At 52.0% G+C, this 25,359-nt stretch overlaps 1 protein-coding gene across 1 annotated transcript; it reads left to right on the top strand.

The window, feature by feature from the left end:
* Positions 1 to 24,392, top strand: CRHR1 (corticotropin releasing hormone receptor 1). The gene is made up of 13 exons (XM_065699075.1): positions 1 to 81; positions 7,902 to 7,986; positions 16,117 to 16,236; positions 16,957 to 17,042; positions 17,884 to 17,990; positions 18,353 to 18,473; positions 18,713 to 18,866; positions 19,072 to 19,132; positions 19,949 to 20,021; positions 21,079 to 21,164; positions 22,737 to 22,872; positions 23,074 to 23,115; positions 24,176 to 24,392. Exons 1-13 carry the CDS (start codon positions 34 to 36, stop codon positions 24,314 to 24,316), a joined length of 1,260 nt encoding a protein of 419 aa, XP_065555147.1. The 5' UTR covers positions 1 to 33; the 3' UTR covers positions 24,317 to 24,392.
* Positions 24,393 to 25,359: the final 967 nt, after the last annotated feature.

Raw genomic sequence — 25,359 nt, 5'->3', positions numbered from 1 at the left:
GCCCCTGGGAGCTGGGCGCAGCGGGAGCTAAGGATGGTGCCCAGCCTGCGTCCTGCCCTCCTCCTCCTCCTCCTCCTGCAGGTAAGGTGCTTTTAAGTCCTTATCTTCCAGCAGGGAACCTTCTGCCTCCCTCCGCATCGCCCCGCTGCACCCTGCACCGCTCCCTCCCTCCGCAGCGACTTTTCCATTTCTTGGAAGGGAGGGAAAAGTAAAAGGAGAACCCGGCACACAAAGGGCCCTGGGGGGAATTCCTCCAGTCCAGGGGCTTGGCATGGGCTGACGATGCCCCTAAACCAGCGGGGACACCCGGAGCCTGATCCTCCCGAGGGCAGCACCTCCCAATGAAACCGGTTCCCCTTAGGCTGATGGGGAGTGATGGATCAGGACAACACAAAGCAGTGCCTAATTGTAACCCCCTTAATTGCTTTTCTAAAGCCACCTCTCCTTTCACTCCCCGCCCTCAAAGCAGCAGACTTTCGGCTCTATACGGAGGAACTGGAGCCACTGCTAATTCTGCAGCTCTGCACAAAATGCAAATGCTTTGTCAGAAGCAATATTCCTCCTCCCGGAGGGCTCATCAAGAAAGGAAATGTTCCCTGCCCAAAGCATGTTCCAATCCTAAACCCTGGGGAAATGAGGAGATACAAAGGTTTAAAGTGAAATCTGGGATGTTATTTGAACAAACCTGCAAAATGATCAGGGGTTTTGGTTCAACTGCTGTGTCAAAGAAAGAAACCTCCCTGGCTCCCTGCAAAATGCTGTCTCAGTGGCCCAGTTGTGACTGCAGAGTTAGAACAGCAAAGGGTCAGCCCTTCCCGTTTCCTCCGCTGGGGTTTGTACCCGGCGGGCTGGTTTCTCACTGTGCATCGTGGTGGGAAGAGCGGGGAGGAGGATTTGCTGCACGTTTGGGATAGGGAAGTTCTCACCCAAGCAATGAGAAGAGCTGATGTGCACCAGGCGACCTCCTTGCCAAGTTGGTGCTGCTTTTAAAAGCTCCTCTTCCGAGCAGCTCCTATAAGACAGGATTAGGGGTGTTCAGGAGCTCTTGTGCAGTTATGGCTCCAGGTTCGAGTTGTTTCTTGGTTCCAGTGTAAGAAACAAAGATGAGACAGGGCAGGATCCCCCCAGCCCAAATCCTCCTTGGCCAATATGTGGGACACCGTTGGCAAAGCCACAAACCCAGTGCAATAGGGGCAGGGTCTGAGACTGGGACAGCCACACGAGCGTGACAGCTCCCAGTAGCTATTTATGTGAGCAAACTGTGCTCTTTAAAGCCCAAAGATGCTGGGACACAGCTTCCATCCTCAGGCTTGGGGGTCTCCTTACCATTCCTATGTGTTCCCCAAGGGCAGTCTTCTTGTGAAGATGGGACTTCCAGAGCAAAATCACTCCTGCACTGGAGCTGGGACCAGGAAGGGGTCTCAAAAGCAGCTCAAGCAAAGAGAACTCTCTCCCAGCCATCTGCAGAAAGAAACCCAATCTACAAAGCATCCTTTTGCAGCCCAATTATCAGGTTTTTTTCCTTATAAATATATATAAAAATATAAATTATAAATTGTACATATAAAAATACATATTTATTCTTATAAATATATACAAATAATAAACACTTTTTTCTTAGAAATACCTGCATTCCAAATGCAGACCCTTTTCCAGCACAATCCCAACCCTTTCCTTAGGACCATGAAACTCCAGCCTTAAGTGAACATATCCCTGCAGATAGGGGTACCCACAGCAGCATCCAGCGTGCATCCCTGCACCTCCGAGGGAGAGCTCAGCCTTGGGCTGGCGTAGCTAAGGTATTCCCCATGCCAGCGGCTCCAGTTTAGCACTGATTTATCCATCTTGCCTTGCAGGGTAGGCATCTCGAGGGGTCAGGCAGGCAGAGCAGGAGGCAGGGAACCAAACTTGCTGCAAAATGCTCTCTGGCACCCTGCAAGTCATTTAAAGAAACTAAAGAAATGCTTAGCAAGGAAACAGTTCACCTGCAGCTTTGACAGGAGCTGGTGACATTTCTGGGGCTGCTAAAAAGTGATTGCAAAAGCATTTTACATAGAAAGCAGAGTCTGATGCTGGGGGTGGGGTAGTTTTCTCTTTTCCTTATCAGCTTCAGCAGCATTAAGCCCCAAAACCAGCCCACTACCCCTTCACTGCTCAAATCCTTGTATAAGATATGGAGCTGCAGTAGCAGCTGACCCTGGGGATCTCTTCCACTCCTCACTTTCCTTAAAAGCTGGAGTTGGTTCAGTGTGTATGAAATCATCCCCGTGGTTTCACATCTCCAATGAAGGAGTGAATGGAAATGGCACAGCCTGTTCCCAGAATAGCTGCTCCATCACCATAGGATGAATACACAGAGATACGAGAGTCGCCTGCACAGCCAGCTCAACCCTGCCCTCAAACACAGCTCTGCTCACCATAACTTTGTTGTGAGCGGCGAGCTCGAGCTGAGCTCTGAGCCTGCAGCGTTTGCAGAGGCTGCATCTCTGGGTTTATCCTGGTGAGCAGTATTTGGACCCAAAGGGAAGCACAAATCATTAGCATAGGGTTCCCTCAACAAACAGAGCCCAGGAGCCCTTGTCCAACACTAGGGAGCTGTCACTCATGAGCGGGTGGCTCTTTCTGAAGATGGTGTAACATGCCCAGAGGCCCATCTGTTGTTTTCCCTCTTCCCCTAGCTGTATTTTGAGCTAATAGAAGAGACCCTCCCTCTCTGCAGTGTCCTGCTGTGATTCACCCACCCAGAGCGAGCACCTCCATTCAGATGGCAGAGGCAAAGGGTGCTACAGTCCCCCTTCCACCCCCAAATCCTGTACTATTCACCCTAAAAAGGCATTGGCAGATGCAGCTTTGGTGCAGCCAAGCTTTCCCTAGCTGTGAATGCAGATCAGCTGAAGGAAAGGTGAATTAAACAAGTGGATGTTTAGCCCAGGATATAGCCCTAAAAAGGTGATGGGTAAAGGAGGGGTCTTGGGGCAGCTGAGATGTGGGTCCTGGGAGGCAAGAAACAAATCTCCAAGGCCAGGATGAAAGTATCTGTGAATGTGTCACATGGACAGGCTGCAGGATGGTTTAATACAAGCACCTTAGAAAACAGCCCTCCCCTGTGCTTGTGTCCATTGCTCCAGCTCCTCTTCAGCAGCCTTTGCTCTGGATGCAGAGGAGCCACTTGGATTCCATCCCCTTCCCCTTGTTTCTGCCTTTAGCTTCCACTATCGAAATGCCATTATTCTTTTGTTCATCTGTCCCCAAAAATCCGTGCCCCTTCTGACAGAGAATTGAAACCAGAATTATTTATGGCAAGTAAGAGATGAGAGCTTAATCCAGGAAAACCTTTCATCGTTCCTAAATCAGGTTTTACAGGGCATTCGTTTAGCCCTCACAGATACTCTTTTGTTAGGATCTGCATCCAAAACCCTCAGAGAGAGACTCCAATGAGAATAAATACACCAAAGCCTCTGCCTACACACTATGGGGTTGACCCTCTAACATGGCTAAGTTCTCACTGCCTGCTCTTCCCCACAAGGAGCCAGAAAATCCCTGCCATGGTTCTTGCTTTGAGTCTTATTCTGCTGCCTGTGCTTTGCCTTGATGCTAGGCAGGGCTTCAGATGTGGCTTTGCACAAGAGCAAGCGAAAGAGCAATGAGGTGCTTGTTGGTAAAGCAGGGGTCTCAGAGAAACCTGGAGCTTAGGGCATGGCCAAGCAGGTCACTGTCAGGGCTAAGGGGTTGTGGAGTGGGTCCTTCATGGGGCAGATGATCCCTGGGGGCTTCATTTGTGGCCTGGACGTGGGATGGGACTTATCCAAGTGAAAGCCCTTGAGGTGGAGGTGGTGAGAAGCTCACCAGCTGCAGGAGGTGGTGCCTGGGAACTGGAGGAGACGAGGAAAAAGGGATCCATCAGAGCAGAGTGAAGTCAGGAGGCTGGGAGGGCTGGAGGCTCCCTGGTCCCCCCCAAACACCTATGAGGGGACAGCTCCATGAGGCTTTTCAAGGCCACCTCCAGCCTCTGGTTGCAGTGTTGGCAAGATGTGCTGCTCCCTGCCCTGCGCTGCTGATGTTGCTCTGCCATCACGGGCCGGCATCCAGCTCTTCCGGCATTCACTGTATTTAACACCCAAAGCCTGGGACCTTTTCATGCAGGTTTGGGGACAAGAGCTGGCTCCATCCCAGCCTAACACCCCAGGGACCCGCAGCAAAGGTCAAGGGCAGAGACTGTGTATCCCAGGAGGTCTTTATCCTTCCAGCCAAGCTGGGGAATAGAACTGATGGGGAGACAGGTCCTGCTGGTCAGGGTGACTCCAGGGTGGCTGGTGCTGATCACCCTCCCAGGGAGGTCTCAGTGGCCACCACCACCCATCTCTCCTGCTGACTTCTCCACCTTTTGCACCTCGCACCACTTCATCCCACTAATCCCATCCTAATCCTGCTCTCCAGTTACAGCCTGCTCAGCGATGGGAAACCCAAGCCCCATCTTAGGTTGCTAATTAGGCTATGAGCCATCTATCTCACTGCTCAGAGCTGTCAGCCCTTCCTGCCACGCAGATCCGATCTTGTTTGAGGCACTAAGATAACCACGGGGGGAGAAACCTGTCTCTGGGTAGCGCGGTGAGGGGGGCTGATGGTTGGCTCAGATGTGAATATATTAATTAATATCTATGGATTGCTTTGGAGAGCAAAAGCACTGCAGGGGGACATTAATTCCTAATGGTTATTAATTGAATCTTGCTGCTGGGTCAGTGGCAGGTCACAGAGACTGGCTCTGTGTGTGTGTGATTTAGCTGCCTACACCCATACCAGCACTGGGAGCCTCAGCCTCCTTAAGCCAAAGACACTGTCTAAGCCTGCTGTGCTGCGTCTCCTGGTCCAGGGGATCTCGTGGGCACAGGGAATGGCTCCAACAAACCCAGTCACATTGCATCAGGACACAGGGAGTGGGTGCAGATGGGAGCAACCTGCCCCACGTGCTGCAGCACAGCCTGAGTGACCTTGGGCAAGTGGTACTCAGTGCCTCAGTTTCCCTTCTGGGGCAGCCTTGGTTTGCTTTGTGGTGCGACACTGACTGCAGCTGGTGTTTGCTGTGGGGAGGATGCAGTAAGCAGTGCCTCAGCGTCAGGTTTTGGTGCCTTGAGCCGTGCAGTGAGGGTCAGCGTGCTCCAGGGTTGACCCAGCACCATCAGCATCTGATGCGGTGCCTCCATGTGTGTAAAACACAGATGTTAGCAGAGCCTGGAAGGGAGCTGAGGAAACAGCAGTGGAGTCATTGGTGGCTCCTCATGGAGGAGAAGCTGCTGCCAGTGTGAGGCCTCATGGGGCCCATGCAGCTCCTAGCAGAGCCGTCATCCCCATAGGGGCAACTGACCCCTATGCAAAGCATCTGCTTCTAGAAGAGCAGATTGCTTCCTTCCCTGTGCAGCTGAACCCTCAGCTGAAGCTCTCCAGGATCCTGGCAGTCATAGAAGTGTTCTTCACTGCAGAGCATGATTTGCCATAGCCTATGTCAAAGAAAGGCTGGGAGGGCAGAAGGACACGGCCCTTCTCTGGCCCGAGCATGACCCATGCTGTTTGAGGGCTGTTGAGGTATGTTTGGCTCGGCTGGGACCTGCTGGGCACCATGTGGCATCTTACGGCAGCGATGCTCTGGCACGAGAAGCTCTTCAAGGACGGAGCTTTGACCTGTTCTCTCTGCAAAGCTTTGGGAGCAGTTGAAGCAACCCACAAAAGGCAAAACAGATGGGAGCCCATCGTCAGGGTACAAGATCAGGGTGCTTTTGGCTGGTGCAAATGCACATGCAGCTGCCACGCTCCCCAGCTTATCCCCCTCGAGCTGACTGATGGGAGCAGGAAAGATCCTCTGCCTGTCAAGAGCATTGGCCACATTGCAGTGAGACAAGACTCAGAGCCTGGTAACAAAAAGCTGTTAGGGTTTGTTGGGTTTGTTCTGGTTTCGGGAACCTATTTTTTTCCTCCTTTCTTCCTTCTGTAGCTGTTTCAGCTCATTTACAAAGCCTGCAAAGAGCCAGGGACTGACTGCACTCCATCCATACACCCCTCTAGCTGTAGCTTGGTTCATGTTGCTTGCTCAGTGCCAAGACCTCTCCCTGTGTCTGGAAGGAGAACAGGCGCTGCCAGGCTGGAGCAGGCTGCGATTAGGAGGAACACATCCAGTTAACACTTGAGAGCCTGTTCAGGGCTGCAAACCACCCCAGCCCCTGTTGGGAGGAACTCTTGTCCATGCAGGTCAAGCAGGCACCATCAGCAGGCGTCAACGCAGAGGGGACCCAACCCTGCTCCGTGGATGGAGCTTAGGTGGCCTTAGCTCTTAGCAAAGAGACCCAGGAGGTGCCTATCTCCTGCAGGACCAGCAGAACAGGAGCTCAATGTAGCGCCTGCACTTGGGGCAGGGTTTTGCTGCCAGATCCCCTGTACCATCTGGAGCAGTCATAACAAGGAAACTATTCTCAGCTCCATTTCTATGTCTGCCTGACATCTCTCTTGCTGTCAAAACCAGCTTCCCAAGGCAGTAAATAGTTGTTTGGAAAAGAGCAAGTGGGTGCTGAGCTTGTCTGTGTCTGCATAAATCCTTCTAATGCTTTGGTAAGGCACAGGGGATTGCTAGGTGTGCCAGCAAGATCAGCCAGTGTTAGAAACAGCTAAAGGGCAAGAGAAGGACCATTTTCCCCCTACCCAGAGCAGTTTAGAGGGTAAATGACACTCAGAAAGGGAGATCAGGCACTAGTGGGGAAGGCGGAGGTTGTTATTCATTGCACTGGCTCAGCACAGGATGGTGTCCGAACCCATCACCCTGGGGAGCTGGGAGCTTGCTCACAAGTGGAGGATGCTGCAGCCTTTCCTGCCTCCAGGCTCGGGTCTGAGTTTCCCAAGGGATCTGTATATGGTTATATACTGCGCCACGGCTCTGCTGCTCAATTGGCAGCCAGCATTCCTCCAAGGGGGTTGGTCAGTCCTTGCAGGGGAGGTTTGGGGTGAAAGAAGTGGATTTAGCATCATCCACCATCAGCACTCACCCCTTGAGCATTAGGGGTCAGCCCATCATCTGTCTCTGAGCTGGAGGAGAAAGAGGCCAGAAACTGTATTCCACAAAGCATTAGGTCCCTTCCTTGCCCCATCTGCCTCCCTGGTGCACCTTGGGTCTAACAGCCCCATCCCTCTGCACCTTCCACTTGCCGTTCCCTTCCTCAGCTTTAGTTTCCCCAAGCTCTTGCAAAGATAAGATCACTCAGCAGTAGCTTTTCCAAAGTAGCTCCCCAAGGTGACAGAGTTGTTGGAGCTGCAGAGCCACCCGGGAGCTGCTCTGGAGGAGGGATGCGATAGATCCTGGTTAGTGCTTCCCAATGCAACGGGGATGTCAGTGTTTGCAGACAAGGCTTTTTCCTCAAGAAAGGCTTTAGCCAGACCCGGCTGTCTGTGGATCAGATCTCCTTAAGGATGTGTATTAACATCTCCCCACTGACAGCTTACAAGGCTGTGATTTTAATAAGGTATTGAAAATCTGAGCATGGTGTCAGGCTCATCATGTTTCTCCTGTCTGCTCTCAGGATTCAAAGATGCTAAAGCTAAAAGTGTTGATTAAATTGCTAAAGAGCAGAAGCTCCACAACCCAGCAGGGGCCGTGCAGGGCTGAACTGTGCTTTGCTGAGGGGGATATTTGGGACATGAGAGGATTTGTGAGTGGAAAGCAGAGCAGAGAGCATCAGCCCCATGGCCCCAGGATGGATAACCCAGCCTGCAAAAGGGTCCACCATTCAGCTTTGCAGGGCAACATCCACCAAGACCTGGACAAGCTCAAACCCTGACATGTCCAAGGGGGGATTGTGGGCTGGGGAAGTGGCATATTTCACATGTAATCCCTCCCTGTCATCTGCTCTCTTCCCATGCAGGCATTTCTCCTCTGGGATAGCCCAGTTGCAGCCTCCATCCAAGAGCAGTACTGCGAGAGCCTGACGCCTGTGACCAACCACACGGGTGAGTGTCCTGTGCCCAACCCACCCTAGGCATGCCTTGGGGACCCCAATGGCAGGGATGGGTAGAAGAGGGTGTAGGGGTGTCTATGGAGCATCTGGGGATGTGGCCATGGCACGGCCAGCTCAGCCAAGTTAGGTGAGACCAGCAGGGTCATGGGCAGCTCACTCCTATTCCACACCCGTACATGGGTTTGCATCCAGCTGGATGAGGACCAAGTTTTGTGCCAAAACTGGCTTTTGGCCTATATTCAAGCCTTGGATCATCTCAGCAGTGAGAGGTCTGGTTCAGTGACAGGGGTTTGGGAAAGGAAGGTGGTTAAGGGAGAAGAGAGGACAAAGAGACAAGTGCCCCCCCCAGCTCAGGGCTGCTGCAGAGTTCATTTTCCCATGATTGAATGAAGCGCAGAGCAGGCACCAAGTAATTGCCCAGCTCACTCTGGTCCCTGCTGCACAGAGCACATCAGGGTGATGGATGGCCATGGATGGCCCGGCACTGATGGATGGCTGCCCGCCACCCAGCTCCCATTAACAGCAGCATTAAAAACCCCTTCTGCAAAAATCACAACTTGGCACCAACTGGATCGGTGCTTGGCCAAGCCCAGGCCACCATGGCCCTGCAAAGAGCATCCCCAGCCCAAGAAATGGAGGCAGAAAGCCAAGGGAGAGCAAGGCTGCCAGTGGAAATGTGTCTCTGGCATGGTGCAGAAGGGAAACCGGGTCATCACTCATGTGCTTTGCTCCCTGAAGGTTTCATCACTCTGCTTGGCAAGGTGGTTGACCCTGGCCGTGTTAGGCTGTGATAAATGGTATTTGTTTCCTTCTTACTCACCTCCCTGGGTGCGACATGTGGCCAGCTCTGTGGACTCAGAAGCACCTTGTGATGCAAGGGAGGAGAATTTCTGCCTTGGCTTTGCTGATGGACGTACCCTGCAATTGCTGCCACGCTCAAGCAATGGGTGCTGCTTCCTGCAAGGGTTTGCCTTTGCTCTGTAGGGATTCATTAGCATGAATCCAAGAAAGATTTAGTGTAGTGTGCATCACCCTGGGACAGCCTGACAACATGTCAGTGCCTCAATGCGTCTGACCTGTCATCCCTGAATAACTCATTCAGTTGGGGTAGGGCTGGCACGTGTGAAAGCCGCTTCCAGCTTGAGGAAGGGGCCTCGATCATGAGGCAAAGATGAAACTAATTGTCTCATGTCTGCTGCTTGGTAAGTGCAGCTCAGCACCAGCCTTCATCCTTGGGGTCCATTTAAGCCCTGCCTGACTCATGCAGTGGTTCCTAGGGAGGGATATTTACAAAACTGGAAAGTTGGTTTTGAGGCTATTTAACATGGGGAGTCATTAGGATGATGCTAACGAGAATTGCAGCAGGGCCATGAGACTTCATTTGTTGATTTCTGCACAACCCTTGGGACGTGGCACATGCTGACAACACGAGCCCAGTGCTTCTCCAGCGTGTCGCTTGGCAGGGCATCAGTGGGATAGACCAAGGAGGCCTGTGTGCAGCATCCCTCCTCCAAATGACAGCCCAGTGTGAGCTCTCCTCCTCTCTTGGGTCACCTTCATTATTTAACCTCACATTGTTTAATGAGGATGCATGGACAGGGATATCAAGCAAACCCTCATCCAGGAAGAGGAGCAGCTGAGCCCCACAGAGCTCCTTTATCCTGTGCTCTTATCAGTATTGATTTATCCATCTTCCTCTCAGTGCACTGTCCCCAGTGCAGGGCAATGTCCCTTGGCATTGGTGGTCATACCTCATATTTTAGGTGTGCATCAAAAATACCTCTCAGTGAATCATAGAATAGAATCATGGAATCAACCAGGTTGGAAAAGACCGTTAAGATCAAGTCCAACCATTCCCCAGCACTGCCAAGGCAACCACTGACCCATGGCACTGAGGGCCTTGCCTACATGGTGTGTGAGCACTTGCAGGGAGGGTGCCTGCAGCCCTGCCCTGGGCAGCCTGTTCCAATGCCTGAGCACCCTCTGGGGCAGGAATTGTTCCTCAGCTCCATCTAAACCTGCCCTGGTGCAGCTTGAGGCCGGTTCCTCTTGTCCCATCCCTTGTTCCTCAGGAGGAGAGACCGACCCCCATCTCCTGAATCCCTGACTCTGGTCAGTCCTGGGACACATGGGCATCCACACACTGTTGGCCACTCCGTCAGAAAGGCTGCTTTCCTTAGGAGCAGGGAATGTTTTCTCCTCCAGGCAGAAATCATATCAGACTGGACTTGAGGTCAAGGTGGTGCCTCAGGATGGTCAGGTCAGCTGCACCCCCAAACATCTGGAAGCCAGAAATTCCCAGGTTAGGCTTGAAACGAATGCAGCAAGGATCAGCATCCCTTGTTGCGTGCATCCCAAGGGTTCCCAGATTGCCTTAGGCCATGGATTTGTCTTCCTGATGATTTCAGCTCCCCAGGGTCCATGCACAGCTGCTTCTCGCCTCACCCTGCTACAAAGCCCATCAGGGAGGCACAAGGTCACTTCACCCATCAGGGCGAAGTATCCCTGGGCAGCTGCAGGACCACTTCCCATCGTGGCACTTCCCTGGGGAAGAAAGGGGGAATCTGAGCAGATGAAAAGCCTCTTCCTAATTAATAGATGAGGCTTTTCCAAAGCAGCCCAGCAGAAAGCACTCAAGCCGAGGGAGCTGGGAGTGCTCAAGGGATTGTGTTGCCTTTTGTAGCATTCAACCATCAGCCAAGGAGTTGGCACCCAATTGCCGATAGCCCCGGTTGGTCCTGGCTGCAGGATTCACTCCTTTAAGCTGTTAAAGTGTTATCACAATAAATGGTTATCCTTAACCTTGTGTGTGTGCTGAGGAGAGAGCACAGCCAATTCCTTCCCAGGAAAGAAAAGTTTCCTGCTACTGCAAGCTCACCTAAGCAAAGGGAAATGACACAAAAGCTGGGCAGAACTGACTCTTTTGTTAACTGCAGGTTTTATTTCAAGGAGGGGATGGGAGCGTAGCTTTGTGTTTAAATAAAGCAAATCAAATTGGTCTGAGTATAGCAAAAGCCTGTGGCTGAGAAGCACAGTGAGCGCCGAGAGCGTTTCCTTCACAGGCACTTCATCAGCCAGGTTTGGGAACACGTTTCACAGTGGGTGACAGTTTGACCAAGAGACAACAACATCAGCATCTCTTTTCCCTTCAGCCTCATTGGCATCTTTTTCACTGTGGCAGAAATAGTAATACAGGGGCTGAGCAGGGGCTAGAGAGGCAGCAATGAGTCCTGGCAGGGACTTTGCACTAAAAGCAGTGATATTGAGGTTTGGGAACCAAAAAATGTGAGCTCACCTATATGGAAAATCATAGTGGTTTAAGTGTATACTCACATTGATAAAACCATCCAGCTCCATCATCTAGGAAACACAGATGTCAATAGAAACTTGCTTATATTCATAGATTTGATTGTAGTGGAAGAGGTGATGAGGTTTTCTGGTTGAAACCAGTGTCCTGGCACATCTCAGTGTTAGCAGCAGCTACAGCAGTTGAACTGGACTTTGGACTGGATGCAGTAAAATCACTGCCAGCCACTTTGTTCATTTCTAGCCAGGCTAGAAGTCTTTGCTAGGAAATCTCTGCCAGCGAGGGATTATGCTTCTTTGCTTACCCACCAGCAAAGCCCAACAGATATCAGGGAATAAAATACTTGCTGCAGCCTTTGGTAATAACATCTCCAAACACTCTTTCCAGGAGATCAAGATATGACCCAGACCCATCCCACTACATTAGATATTCAGTAAACATGCTCAACAGAAGCATAGATCAGTCTTAAGTGACAACACTGAGCAAATGTATCAGAAACCCATTGCAGAAGCTAGGTTTGATGCCTCTTATTTATTCTTCTCCAGAACAGCAGCAAAGACCCAAAGGGACAGCCAGTGCTGGTGAATAGCAACAAGCTGAAAATTCATTACGAAGACACTTCGCCATCATAATACTTAATTAGCCCATGTAATTATTTTACATTGACGATCATGGAACTTGAATGCTTGGGAAGGATTGCTTGGGATTTTTTAAGGACTGGACACTTACAAGGAGAAATAGAATCATCCAGTGCCACTGAAAGCAGTGCTGGAGGTAGGATGTGAGCAAGGATCTATGTAGACACAACCACAGTTGCTCCCACTGAGTGCCAATCCTGACTCAGAGGGAAGGCAAGCAGCTCCACCACCCCAATTTCAACCCCATGCTAACACAAATTGTCCCCCGATGCCATTTCCCCCAATGCTTCAGGGCGTTACTCAAGCATTTATTACCTGAGTATCTCTGCGTCAGGGATTGAGCCACCTCTCCTTGGCCTTGAAATAAAAGTATCCCCCCAAAAAGTGCCTGTTTTGGGGCAATAAGGTGTGAAACAGCTCCTTGTGCTCCACCAGTGTGGTGGAGCTGCCCAGAAGGGACAAACGACCTTTTGCAGGCTGGCTGCAGTGAGTACCTTTTGATTAGATGTGGAGGTGAAGCCCTGATGACCAAATGCAAGTGCTGCAGCAGCTCCTGCAGGAGCCCCAGGCTTCACCCTACTCAAGAGGCAGCAGCAATGCAATCACTGAGGACTTGAAGGCTGGCCAGAAATTACTGTGGTTGAGGAAGGGCTCAGGACAGGGAGGGATATGAGCTAACAGCCTCCCGAGACACCTTTGATACATAACCCCATCACCCCCAACCACAGGAACAAGCATGTGATGCAGATTTCCATCATCTCTCCTGGCCCATTTGCACTGCATGAGGGGATAAGGACACCACTCTTCAAGCAGCCTCAGTGTTGCTGGGGGCACAGTGCCGCACTGGTGCATAGCTGTGCCCAGTGTGAGGAGAGGACGTGTTTACCAGCATGGTTATATCAGCACAACCTTGGCTTTAGTCCTCTTCATACCATCCTAGCAAGGGTTTGATGGTGCCTCCTGGCACCAGCTCAAGAGCACTGGGTGGAGCTGGCCCAGGATAAACATGCTCCATCCTCTTTAAATTTGCTCAAAATCCTTTGGCAGATTAGCTGGGACTGGAGAGCTTTACCCTGCCAGGTTCACACGGCTGCATGGCTTTAGCTTGGAGCTATCTCGGTGGCCCCTGTGAGTGGTGGAAGCAGGCTGGAGCAAGATGCTTTGTGTAAGCAGGAGGGATATTGCTATAGTTATCCCAAGACAGTTACTGTCATACAGTTGTCTCAGTCCCTGGATAGGCACTTTTCATCTTCAGAAGAAAGGAAATGCTTTATATTGCTTCAAAGCAGCACAACCCAAAGGAAACAGGGTGAAAAGGGATTTGAGTGACTTTCCCAGTGCCACACTCCCGGTCTCAAAGCAGGGCCAGCTCCATCCTACCCCAAATGTCATGTTTCCATGCAGGAGGGAGCCAAATCATGGGGATTAGTTGCACATAGGAAATACATTGACCTTTCTTGCTGTAAAGCTGCAAAGACCAAAACTGTCTGTGCAGCCAACAGTGCTGAGAAGGCTGGAGCAGACGTCTGCAGAACCTGGGAGAATAATCCCCCTGTAAACACGGATGGGCTGCAAAGCAGATATGGAAGCATTTAGCACTGATACATATCATTTCCATGCTAAACAGTGCTGGGAGCCATGTGCCGCTGGGGAGCAGCTGGAGCAGAGGGTTGTGCTGGGCAAATGGGACATGGAAGCTCTCCCGGCACTCTTTGCCTTCGCTGTTTTATTTAACCCTTCCCCAGCAGGAGGGGGTTTTTACTTCCCTATATGCTGGAGAGAGCAGAAAGAGCAGCATCTGCTTTTCTTCAGCAAGTATTTCTCAGGGTGAGCCAGGGAAACACCTTCCAGTCACCCACAGATTACAAACCAGTGGGATAGACCTCAAAATGCTGCCTACAGCAGTGCTGGAGCAAAGCCCCCTGTGTGCAGTGTGAAGTCCTAGGAGCCTCCTACATCCAACTGCATCCCCAAACGCGAGCATCACCCCACACCACAGCCCCAACCTATGGGACATGGAGGGGACCAAGCTGCTGGTGATGCTGCTCCACCTTCATTTCGTGTCCTTGCCGTGGTGGGATTGCAAGATCCATCCACTTTGTCATCTGATGTGTGTCCATAGTGCTTTAATGGGAGTGCCAAGCAGCATTAAACCAAGTGCCTTGGAGAAATGTGGATATGTTAAATCCAGACTTGAGCATACGGGTAGCAGAACGATGTTTCCTTTGTGTGACCACAGCATCTCCATGAATCTGTCTTGGGTTCGGCATTGCCGTGGCTTGGTTTTACTATTGCCGAGAACTGCTGCTGCCACTCTGGTTCTGCTCACTTTTCATTACTGAGGCTTCCTGCTTGCCCTCCCTGAGCAATCTGCATCTGGGCCCCAGCACAGCCCCTGGGCTGCAAGAGGGAAACTGAGGCATGACAGGACGGGTTAAAGATGGAGTTTGTTCTCAGCCCCATTGCTCACAGGCTGGGTTTCTGATGACTGCTCTGAGCATTAGCCCTGTGCAAGCCTCCTTTTTCTGTGCTGAGTTATTCCAATTGGAGCTTTTCCTATTCCAGCTGTTCAAGCAAGCTTCTTACCTGGGTGGATTCTTAACGGCTAATAAGGACAGCACTGGCAATTTGACTTTGTACTTAGCTGAAGCAGTTACCCGTTGTCTTTTCTTTACCTGGATGAATATTATAATAAAATAATTTAGCATTTATATTAATATTAATAAAGAAATAAAATTTTAAACAGAGACTTCATTCTCTGTGACCCTCTATTTCTCTGTCAGATTTGGGTCAAAACAACTGGAGAACTTAACAAATGCTAATGGATGCAGATAGGCTCAGACTCGCACCCTATGCATGATTAAATGCACCTTGTTCCCTAAGAAATACAGGCTTAAAACAGTTAAAGTGAAGGTTGCTGCAGCAACCCTCCACATTAACAAAGCTAAAAGCAAAGGTCATAGTTAAAATTAATTTCTTACTACAAGCTATGGAAAGCAGGAGGCAGCGCTCACCACGCTCGGATGCTTCCCCAGCTCTGGAGTTGTTTTCCATTGCAAAGGTGTTTAAAGAAATCCCTCCTCTTCCCTGCTCTGGAAATTTGATTTGAGAACAGCCCAAGAAACCAAATTTTATTTTTTAATTAGTTTAATTAATGAAAACCATCACATTAATAACAGTATTTTTCTGTTCAGTCACTCTTTTGTCAGCTCTCTCCATAGGAAGTTTGGTGAAAGGCATCTAAATAGCACCTAAGACTCCGGGTGGAGGGGAAACGCTGTGTTCTCTCACCCTGAGAGCTGTGAATTGGAAGGGTTTTGTCTTAGGAAATGACAGCAGCACAAACACCTTTGGTTCAGTGGTTTGCACTGATCTCTGCCCCTTCCAGGGTGTGCTGCCCATCCATCTGCTGCCTGCCAAGGACTGTATTCTATAGACATTACAGCCGTTGTACTTCCTACCTCACTTCGAGATGGAGCTAGGACGTATTTAGCTACAGTACGTGTTGGTCTAAATATACACAAATCAGACACAAAAAAGCCTGCAATCTGGCCTACCTAATGCCTACATTAGCACACTGGTGTAGCTGGAAAAAGCACATAAGTCCTGCTTGAAAACTGAAATAGCAGCAGCAGACTTGGAGTATTCTTCCCGGGGAAGGCTGGAAGAGACCAACGGGAACAGTGAGGAAGGAGAGCTTGCAGCCAGGAGGTGTAAGAGGGTTGGAGGGGCTCTGAGGAGCTTCCCACCAGGACCAGCCTGGTCATCAGGTAGCATCACGAGGTAAGAATAAAACCTGGCTTCTTGTTGGCTGTTGTGGGTCTGGACACCAAAAGTCATGGTTGAAGAAAGGAGCAGGGCTGGAAGACCAGAGCCAGGGAGTCCCAAGCTGACTTGGGAAACCAGGTTAGAAAACGACCTTGTACCAGAGTTGGGCTTAACCCAGGTGCTCAGACATGACCAGGGCAATAACCACGGCCAGGGTGGACCAACCAGCCCTTGGTGAGCTCTGGCACAGCCCCCATTTGGTGTCTATCATGAAGCTGTTCTGGACACTGAGCCTGCAGGGACCCATCAGCTCAACCAGAACTTTGCAGAAGGCAAACCTTGACCCTTCAACAGCCTGGAGGTGGCCCACAATGGACCACAGACCTCTAATAACGCACTTTCCCCACAGGTCCCCAGTGCAATGCCTCGGTAGACCTCATTGGCACGTGTTGGCCCCGGAGTGCAGTGGGACAGTTGGTGGCTCGACCCTGCCCCGAATACTTCTATGGCGTGCGGTACAACACCACGAGTAAGATGAGCAGCACCGGTGGGGATGTGGTGGATGAGGGATGGGGATGTGCATCAGCCCCATATGCATCAAGGGCTGTGGGGCATGAGTGACACTACATCTCTGAGTACAGAGCTCACTGGGGTCTCTGTAGGATCCATCATAAAAGCGCCTTCATATCCCTAATTCCAGAGAGGGTGGTTGCACAGCAGCAGTTTTATAAGCAGGTCCTCCCAGACATGCTCCTGCAAAGGGGGAGAATGCTGGCTCCGTCTTGGGGGCATAGAATCATGGAACCCCAGCCTGGTTTGGGTTGGAAGGAAGCTTAAAGCTCATCCAGCTCCAACCCCTGCCACGAGCAGGGACCCCTTCCACTGGAGCAGCTTGCTCCAAGCCCCTGTGTCCAACCTGGCCTTGAACACTGCCAGGGATGGGGCAGCCACAGCTTCCTTGGGCCAAAGGGAAGAGGAGTGAGCCTGCCCTGCTGTTGGAGATGGCACAGAGGTCTACAACCATTCCCATCCCTGTCCCATTGTCCTGAAGAGGCTCAGGATCTCTCCTGTTAATGCGCTGCTGGCATCTCCCCATCGCTGATGTCAATCAGACTTGTAAGCAGGGCAGCATCTGGGCTGGCTTCAAAGCCAGGGGACTTGATGCCAGTGACCCCCGCATCGGTGACAATCATCAGGTCACATCATCCCCACGCACTGTTAACCCTTCAATGGGCACCCTCTCTTTCAGACAATGGCTACAGGGAATGCCTCGCTAACGGGAGCTGGGCAGCGCGGGTCAACTATTCCCAGTGCCAGGAGATCCTCAGTGAAGAGGTAGGACCTTGGCAGTCCCTTGGCTGGGTTCTCAGCGGGAGGGTGAGGAACAGACAATGGGGTTTTGAAAGGCAACAGCATCCACATCAGGAACGACCTAAAGGGGATGTGGGCTGGGTGTGCGGCAGCATCCCAGATATAAGGTTGCAACGCCATCCCTTCCTGCTGGCAGTGAAGATGTTTAGGAAGCTGAAAGGGCTAAAATAGATGAGCAAGAATTGCATGCTCCTGAGTAGGTCAAGCTACCCCTCAGAGCAAAGGAGAAGAGATACAGGCTGTTCATTTGCAGTTGATCCCATCTCTGGTACTTAAGATGCTCATAACTCTTGCCAGGAATGGTTTTCTCACCGAGTTAATTGCTAATTCCCAGGCTGGATGAGTGCCTAACAGTGGGAGCAATCCATTAATCTAATTATCACTCACACCTTCCTGCTCCCTCTGCCCAAATTCGTCCCAGCCTCTCATACCCCCAGGGCAATGGGGAATGAACTGAGACATCAGATGTCACATTGCTGCTGAGCTCGCCTGAATTACAGCAGAATTTCCCTAGATGATGGGCTGGGGATGACCCAGCACTGAGCAGGCGGAATGTAGGGACAGTAATCATGAGCTTCCCTGCCATGGAGTCCTTTGCAGGGCCAGGTTGGTGCCTCTTCTGTCCATGTTAGCCCCATTGAGCTGGCCCCTTCTCCACTGTCTTGGCATGTGCTTGGCTTCAGTTGCTTTCTGAAAAGGACCCAAAATGTGTGGTGCAGTTCTCGGAGGTGATGTGTTGGAGGAGGTGGGTTTGTGCTGGTACCCGGGGCTGCTGCTGACCCCCTCCCCATCTCCCCCCCCCCAGAAGAAGAGCAAGCTGCACTACCACATCGCTGTCATCATCAACTACCTGGGGCACTGTGTCTCGCTGGGGGCCCTCCTCATGGCCTTCGTCCTCTTCATGCGCTTGCGGTGAGTGGCCTGACCTGCTGCCGTGTCCCTGATGGGGGGATGAGCCCATAGAGGTCACCTCACAGCCCTTGGGTTGGTGATGGATCCATCCCCTGCATTTTACCATGTCCTCTCCCATGACCATTGCTCTCCAGTCTGGAGAGGTAATGCCTATCCCAGGGTTATTTCTCCCTTGCTGCCTTTAAAGCACTTGGTTATGGAGGCATCCCTGGTGCCTTTTATCTCTGAACCTTGCTCCTGCCCACCTCACCCAGAGCATGGTTCCAGCAGTTAACCCTTGGTCTTCCAACAAAGACATTCAGCTCCACAAACAGCCCTGATCCCCCAAACACACTGCATTCTGATATTCCCACCTTCCCCAGGAGCATCCGGTGCCTGAGGAACATCATCCACTGGAACCTCATCACAGCCTTCATCCTACGCAACGCAACGTGGTTCGTGGTGCAGCTCACGATGAACCCAGAGGTGCATGAGAGCAATGTGGTAGGTGCAGCTCAGTGGGGCAGCCAGTTTGATCCCAGCCTTTTTCACCTGAGATGCGTGTGGAGCTTGAGCATCCTAAAGGTTGAGGGTCTAAATAGCTGCTGATGGCTAGAGGATAGCACTGGCTTAATGATACACAAGGGTTCAATTGCTCTGCTATGCTCTGTGATCAGTTTTATCACTATAACACCGAACTCTGCTCTTTACCCTCCCTGTCTCCTCCTAACCCCCCTTGGCAGGTCTGGTGCCGCTTGGTCACTGCTGCCTACAATTACTTCCATGTCACCAACTTCTTCTGGATGTTTGGCGAGGGCTGCTACCTGCACACAGCCATCGTGCTCACCTACTCCACGGACAAGCTCCGCAAATGGATGTTCATCTGCATTGGCTGGTGTAAGTACCAGCATTCACCCCAGTGATGCCCACCTCTATCGTCCACCTCTCCTTGCATTCAAAGGGCTGCTAAAAGGCTGCCAGGAGCAGGAGGATGGGATTTGCGTGGCCACAGCCTCTCACCCTGTGTGAGAACATCCCTGTTACAGCAGGGGTTTGTGGCAGTGCTGCATCCCTGAATGCTCCTCTGTGTGTTCCTCTGCAGGTATCCCCTTCCCCATCATCGTCGCCTGGGCCATCGGGAAGCTGTACTACGACAACGAAAAGTGAGCCTGACTGCTCTCATTCCCCACTCTCTTTTCTATCCCAGTTGCAGTGGCAGGCATGGATCCTGCCTGGAAGGGCTGAGAAGAGGCAGAATACACGGAAAGGGTGGGAGGAAAAAAAGTATAATGTTCTTCTTTCTTTCATCACACCTTCAAGCTCTCTGCCACATGAACCCTGCATGCAGCTGCCTAGCGCTGCCTTTTATCCTTCAAAGGACAAATGAGATTTTGAAGGGGGGGGGAAAGGCGAGATTAAGCCAGAGCTCCTCCAATGTATTTGCTAAATGGAGCTGGGATTTAATCTACCAGCAGAGGTAGAAACTACCACCACCTGAGCCATTTTCTCAGAGACTTGCTAATGGAAGTCTTAACAGGCACCTGAGAGTTCATCACTGGGTTTAAGCTAAAAGGAGCCCATGGAGATGTATGGCAACTTACCTTGTCTTTCAGGGCTGGTTTTAGCCCTGACTTCCAGAGCCTTGTGCTACACACGCAGGCACAGCACTGATTTAACAAAACCCAACAGGGTGCTCCCAGGAGCTTCCCCAGGGATCGCTGGGGACAGAGCCAACCTGGACACGCGCATGTGTAAGGTTGTCCCTGCTTCTCTTACAATAGCCAGTTCCCACATCCGTATGGGGCCCACAAAGAGCCTCACAAGCCCCCTGTACCTCCACCTTTGGGGGGAAACTATTCCATAGTGGCTACAGCAGTTTACGTTGTGCTTTCACCCTATAGTGACTTACAGAGATAGTGCAAATCCAGGTCACTCACGCTGCTGGCTTGTCCCCAGCACTGCTTGTCCTTGCCTTGCAGGTGCTGGTTTGGGAAGAGAGCAGGAGTTTATACAGACTACATTTACCAAGGCCCCATGATTCTGGTGCTTCTGGTAAGAGCAAAGTGGCCTTGCTTGCTAAATGGAGGGTCCTTCCCGTCTGCACGTGGGATAAGGCTGTTCCTGACTAGAGTCCTGCTGCAGCTGGATCTACATGCCCAGCTCCCCCTACCCAGACTGCATCTTGAGCAAATTTGGGCACCTAACCCGCAATAACACATAGCATGCACGAATTCTGCTGGCTTGGGATGGGTTAGAAATGGAGACATCACTCTGATGAGGATGCTCCTATCAGCAGACCCCCACATGCACCACTAAGTCCCTCCTGGCAACATCCCTGCCCTGGCACTATTTGGGTGCAGGTGGGTGCTTTGCCAGGCATTGCAGAAGCCTGGGCACTTCATTCCTTGGTCTACATCACTTTTCTCCTGGCCCTTGGCTGAGCAGCAGTGCTTGAACCAGTGTTCAGATGGAGCATCATTTGCTGGGGCTTTGCCCCTTTGGGACGGGACAAAGAAGAGCAGTACTGGCAAGTCACAAGCAGCAGTGCCAGGGGTCCAACATGCATTTGCAGGAGGAAAGATGTGCACAAAGCCCTATGACTTTTCCTCCCTCCTTGCCCAGTGCTGAGAAACCCTCAGCCAGTATTAATCAGCAGCACCAAGCAGCCTGCTCCTCATTTCCCAGCCCATCAGGTACCAGGCCACTTCTAATTGGTGGCAATTGAGCTCAGCTCCCTAGGCCACCTTCCCATGCCCTCACTAAGCAGGTCAGCAGCCAGGAGAGCATCCAAGCTTGCTGTGACAGCAGCCACTCTCCCAAAACCCCTTCAGCTGCATGTATTCCTCCTCCACACGTTTTCACCTTCAGCCCTCTCTCTAACACTTGCCCTTCCTCTTCAGTCTCCTGGTGTGCCCTCAGCCTTCATCAAACCCCTAAACCTTAGTGCTGAGGTGCTCTAAAAACATCCAGTGTCTTGTTCCAGTGCATGGAAGGCAGTAGATGAGGTTCAAGAGGAAACTTTCCCATTTCCCCTGGCGCAGCCTCTGCTGAGGAACTGGGAGGGAACCTTGTGGGAGCAGACATTAACCAGGAGCCTTTTTCCTTCCAGATCAACTTCATCTTTCTGTTCAACATCGTCCGAATCCTCATGACAAAGCTCCGAGCTTCAACCACGTCGGAGACCATCCAGTACAGGTAAGAGCATGAGTGACCCTGCAGAAAACAGACCCATGCATTAGTATGATTGGGAGGGACAGGAGCAGCCTCATCAAATATCAAGGGAATGGGAGCATGGAGAGACATCTAAGAGCTCCTCAAATGCTTCTTGGAGGCACCTGGCCATTGCATCTGGGGTTGTTCAGAAATGCTGAGCAGTGATGGAGAACATGGATGGATGTATCTGCCTTTGGGAGCTGTTGGGAGCGGAGTCTTTGTACAAAACCCCATTCTGGTGGGAGCTCATCAGGTCACCAAGTTCAGAGCTGCAAATCCTGGCACAAAGGTGAGAATTAAATCTCTGCTTGACAGCAAAGCAAAGGCGGAGGAAGGAGCAATGAATCGATGTCAGCCCAAACACCTCCTCACGAAGCAGTGAGGGGAAGGCAGCACACTTGGCAGCACCAAGCAGTAAGATTTAACCCTTCCTTGCTCTGGAATATTTGGGAGATGCCTGGTCAGGGCAGTTCTCCAGAGTACCCAAACCCAGAGAAGACACCTTGGTCTTCATCACTGCTTCTCTCCATTTCATTTAATTTTGGGGGCAGGAATCAGGGAATCTCACTGTGTGCTGGGTCAAGAGAAGCAGGTTTGGAGTGGAAGGTAGCTTTTTCAGCTGAGAATGGAAGAATTCAGATGCAGTCACTAGGGAAAAGCCAGCTTTCCTCATCATGGGGAGCTGAGCTGGGATGAATGATTCAACAAAGACAGAGGTTATTGAAAGAGTCTGGTTGGCCTCAGAGCCTTGAGAGACTTTTGGGTTTTCAAGTCATTTATCAAGTGTGCAGACCTGCTTGAACCAGGCAAGGGACAGCCCTTAGGGATCTCCTGCTCACTTTAGCTGATGGCTTTTGGTTAAAAGCTAATAGACCCCTGCTACCATGGCTGCTGCCTTGGAGAAGCTGTACCAGTTCTTGTGCTGTCCCATACTTTGCCAGCCTGAAGATGCTCATGCCCTGTGGCTCTCCTCCAGGTCAGTGATCCAGGACAGGTCCCAGGCCTTGTCCCTGCCCACCCCTACCAGGGGTGACTTTCCTGCATTCAGTAATGTTGCAATCTATCCATTAACAGGATCTTTAAGCAAAAGCTTAAGTCAGTGTTTTCTTGTTCCCTGATCCAAGTGGATGAGATGCCAAGCCCCAATCCATCCCATGCTCTCCTGTATCAGCACTATGACTTTTGAGAAACCACACTTGTAATCTCATCAAGATATCAAATTAATCAGCTCCGTCTCTCATAAACCCATGTTGAAGTGTGTGAATTATTTTACCCTCTTTAATTCCTTTTTAATCGAGCCTCCGAGCAGCCAAGCAATCATTTCATGCCAGCTCAAGGTCAGGCCTCCACTCTGCACTGCCCTTTTCTGGATGGAGCAACCACAGAAGGTGCCCAGTGCTTGAACCAGCCCAAGTCACTTGGGGATCACATTAGAAAACAGCTCAGTGCTGCTCCATCCTCCCCAGCCCCAGCCAGACCAGTCCCAGCCATGCTGGTGCTGAGTCTGTTCCTAGGGCTGCACTGCAGCAGCTCAGGCCCGTGTTTTCCCTCCAGGAAAGCAGTCAAGGCCACGCTGGTGCTGCTGCCCTTGCTGGGGATCACCTATATGCTCTTCTTTGTCAACCCGGGGGAGGACGAGATCTCCAGGATCGTCTTCATCTACTTCAACTCCTTTCTGGAGTCCTTCCAGGTATGGTCCTCAGCACAAGCTTCCATCCCCGTCACCCACCAAGGGATGTGGAGGAGCCCATCCTTGCTGATGCCTCACCCCGCTTCTGCCATATCCCAAAACCAGACACCCCCAAACCCCAGGGCTGCCCCAAAGCTCCTGAGCCTGGGGGTGCCCTCTGACTGCAGCTCCACAGTGACTCTGTTGCTTGTCTCCTTCCAGGGCTTCTTCGTCTCTGTCTTCTACTGCTTCCTGAACAGCGAGGTGAGCACCAGGGGCTGGGGGTATTCAGGGGGGTCCACACTATTCCTTGCATGCAGACACACGTGAGTACCTGGCACACGGACAACAGCACTTCCCAGGCTCTGACTCACAACAGACAGCAGAAAGCAGGAGGTGAGGGTAGAAGTTGATCCTGAGGCTGATCCTGAGCTTTTTCCTCTGCCTCCTCCCAAATGCTCTTGTACCTTTGCTGGTTCAGGAGAGTTTGCTCCAGACAAGCTTGCTTCATTACCAAATCATGTATAATTGATGCAGGAGAAGCGACAGGACCAGGGCTATCAGGTGACTGCCGCTCGCATCACTCCCAGCCCCTTGCAGCATCCGATGCAGCGCATAAGAAGCTGCAGAGCCCCTGCTCAGATTTATTTCTCCTCCTTGTTTCAGTTTTGAGCTCAGAGGCACCTTTGTTCAGGTTCATCTCTCTCCGCAGCTGCAAGGGCTGCTTTTCACCAGCACCACATTAAACAAGGCTGGGTGCCCTGGGAGGTGACAGGGGCTCCCATGGCCCTCCCTGCCTCTGGGAGCCAGGTTTCGGTAGCATTTTTTAATAAAATCATGGAATCAATAGAGTTGGAAAAGCCCTTTCAGCTCATCCAGTCCAACCATTCCCAGCACTGCCAAGGCCACCACTGCCCCATGGCACTGAGGCCTCGTCTCCACAGTGTGTGAACCCTTGCAGGGCCGGTGCCTGCAGCCCTGCCCTGGGCAGCCTGTTCCAATGCCTGAGCACCCTCTGGGGCAGGAATTGTTCCTCAGCTCCATCTAAACCTGCCCTGGTGCAGCTTGAGGCCGGTTCCTCTTGTCCCATCCCTTGTTCCTTGGGAGCAGAGCCCAGCCCCTCCTGGCTCCATCCTCCTGTCAGGCACTTGTAGGGAGCCATCAGGTCCCCCCTGAGCCTTCTCTTCTCCATCTGAAACCCCCAGGTCCCTCAGCTGTTTCTTACCAGCCTTCGGTTGAAAGACTGAGGATGGCTGGTGACCATGTGCGACTTCTGAGAGCTGTGCAGTGATTGACTGTCCCCTCCTGTGTCTCGTACCCGCAGGTCCGATTGGCTGTACGGAAGCGGTGGCACCGGTGGCAGGACAAGCACTCCATCCGTGCCCGCGTGGCTCGGGCGATGTCCATCCCCACCTCCCCGACCCGCGTCAGCTTCCACAGCATCAAACAGTCCACAGCTGTCTGAGCCGGGCGCGAGGTTCCGGACAGGATGGGGAGCTGGTGTCCACGCTGCGAGGGACCCTGACATGGCACAGCACAGGAGCCGGGTCCTGCTGCACCCACCGCAGCAGAGGGTGCGTTAACTCGCTATGGGAAACCCTACAGAGGCTCCTGCCCTATTCACTGGGGCAGACCTGTAGGATAGGACAGCTGAGAGGCTGCTTTGTCACCTCCCTGGCCGCAGTGTGACCTGCTGGGTGGCAGGAACCAGAGAAGCCTGGAGAGGTTGCAGCAGCCACCCTGGGTGCACTGCCCCATGTCCCATCGTTGTCACAGCTTTGAGGTGACAGGACACCAGGACCTTGTTGGGACAGCTTATGAGGCTGATCCCTTGGGAAGCTGGGTCAGCCTTCCAGTGGGAGGCTGTTGGGAAGGGGCATAACCCTCTGTGCGGAGTTCAAAGCCCTCTGGGCTGACATGGGATGGATGGAGAGCCCTGGATGGATTGCTTTATGTTGCTGTGGTTCTGTACCACTGGGGTTATTTGAGCCCTTCTCACGCCCCTTGCTGCATCCCCAGGACATCCTGTAACTGCAGTTTGGTCTGACCAGGTCATTTCTTATCTCAACACCAAGGATCTGAGGCAGAGCAGTGGGGTGGGAGAGGGGAGGGAACAATGCAGGGTGCAGGGATGGATGCCGGGGGCTCTGAACAGCCACATGGAGCAGGGTAGGTCTGAAGGGAGGCATAAGGTTTAGGTTATCCTTTGGCCCAGCCTAGCCTAGACGGATCTATAGGTCTTTGCAAAGCCCCTGACCCTGTGCCCCTGTCTGGAGGGTGGAAAAGTGAGGAAGAACAGCAGTGAAGAGGTGCCTGAGCTCCCCAAAGGCAGCTACCACAGGGATATGGCTTTGCTCCCCTCCTCCCTGCCCTGCTCTCCCCCATGCTCAGTGCCAAAGCTGCTCCTTGCTCTCATGCAGGGGATGGAGCCAAATCCTTCCTGCGCAGGGTTAAGTGCCTTGGAGGAGCAGCAGCCTCCCTCCCTGTGCTGGGGACATCACCGCATCT

Source organism: Lathamus discolor, chromosome 20, assembly GCF_037157495.1.
Source record: "Lathamus discolor isolate bLatDis1 chromosome 20, bLatDis1.hap1, whole genome shotgun sequence".
In the NCBI taxonomy this organism is placed as follows: domain Eukaryota; kingdom Metazoa; phylum Chordata; class Aves; order Psittaciformes; family Psittacidae; genus Lathamus; species Lathamus discolor.
The sequence above is the reverse complement of the archived record's forward strand: the minus strand, read 5'-3'. Positions and strand labels throughout refer to the sequence as shown.

Excerpts from the sequence above, each read along its gene's own strand:
- CRHR1 (XM_065699075.1), top strand. The coding sequence starts at position 34 with ATGGTGCCCAGCCTGCGTCCTGCCCTCCTCCTCCTCCTCCTCCTGCAG. Across the intron at positions 20,022-21,078 it reads CCATGATTCTGGTGCTTCTG|ATCAACTTCATCTTTCTGTT; the intron begins GTAAGAGCAAAG and ends TTTTCCTTCCAG. Across the intron at positions 21,165-22,736 it reads TCGGAGACCATCCAGTACAG|GAAAGCAGTCAAGGCCACGC; the intron begins GTAAGAGCATGA and ends TTTTCCCTCCAG.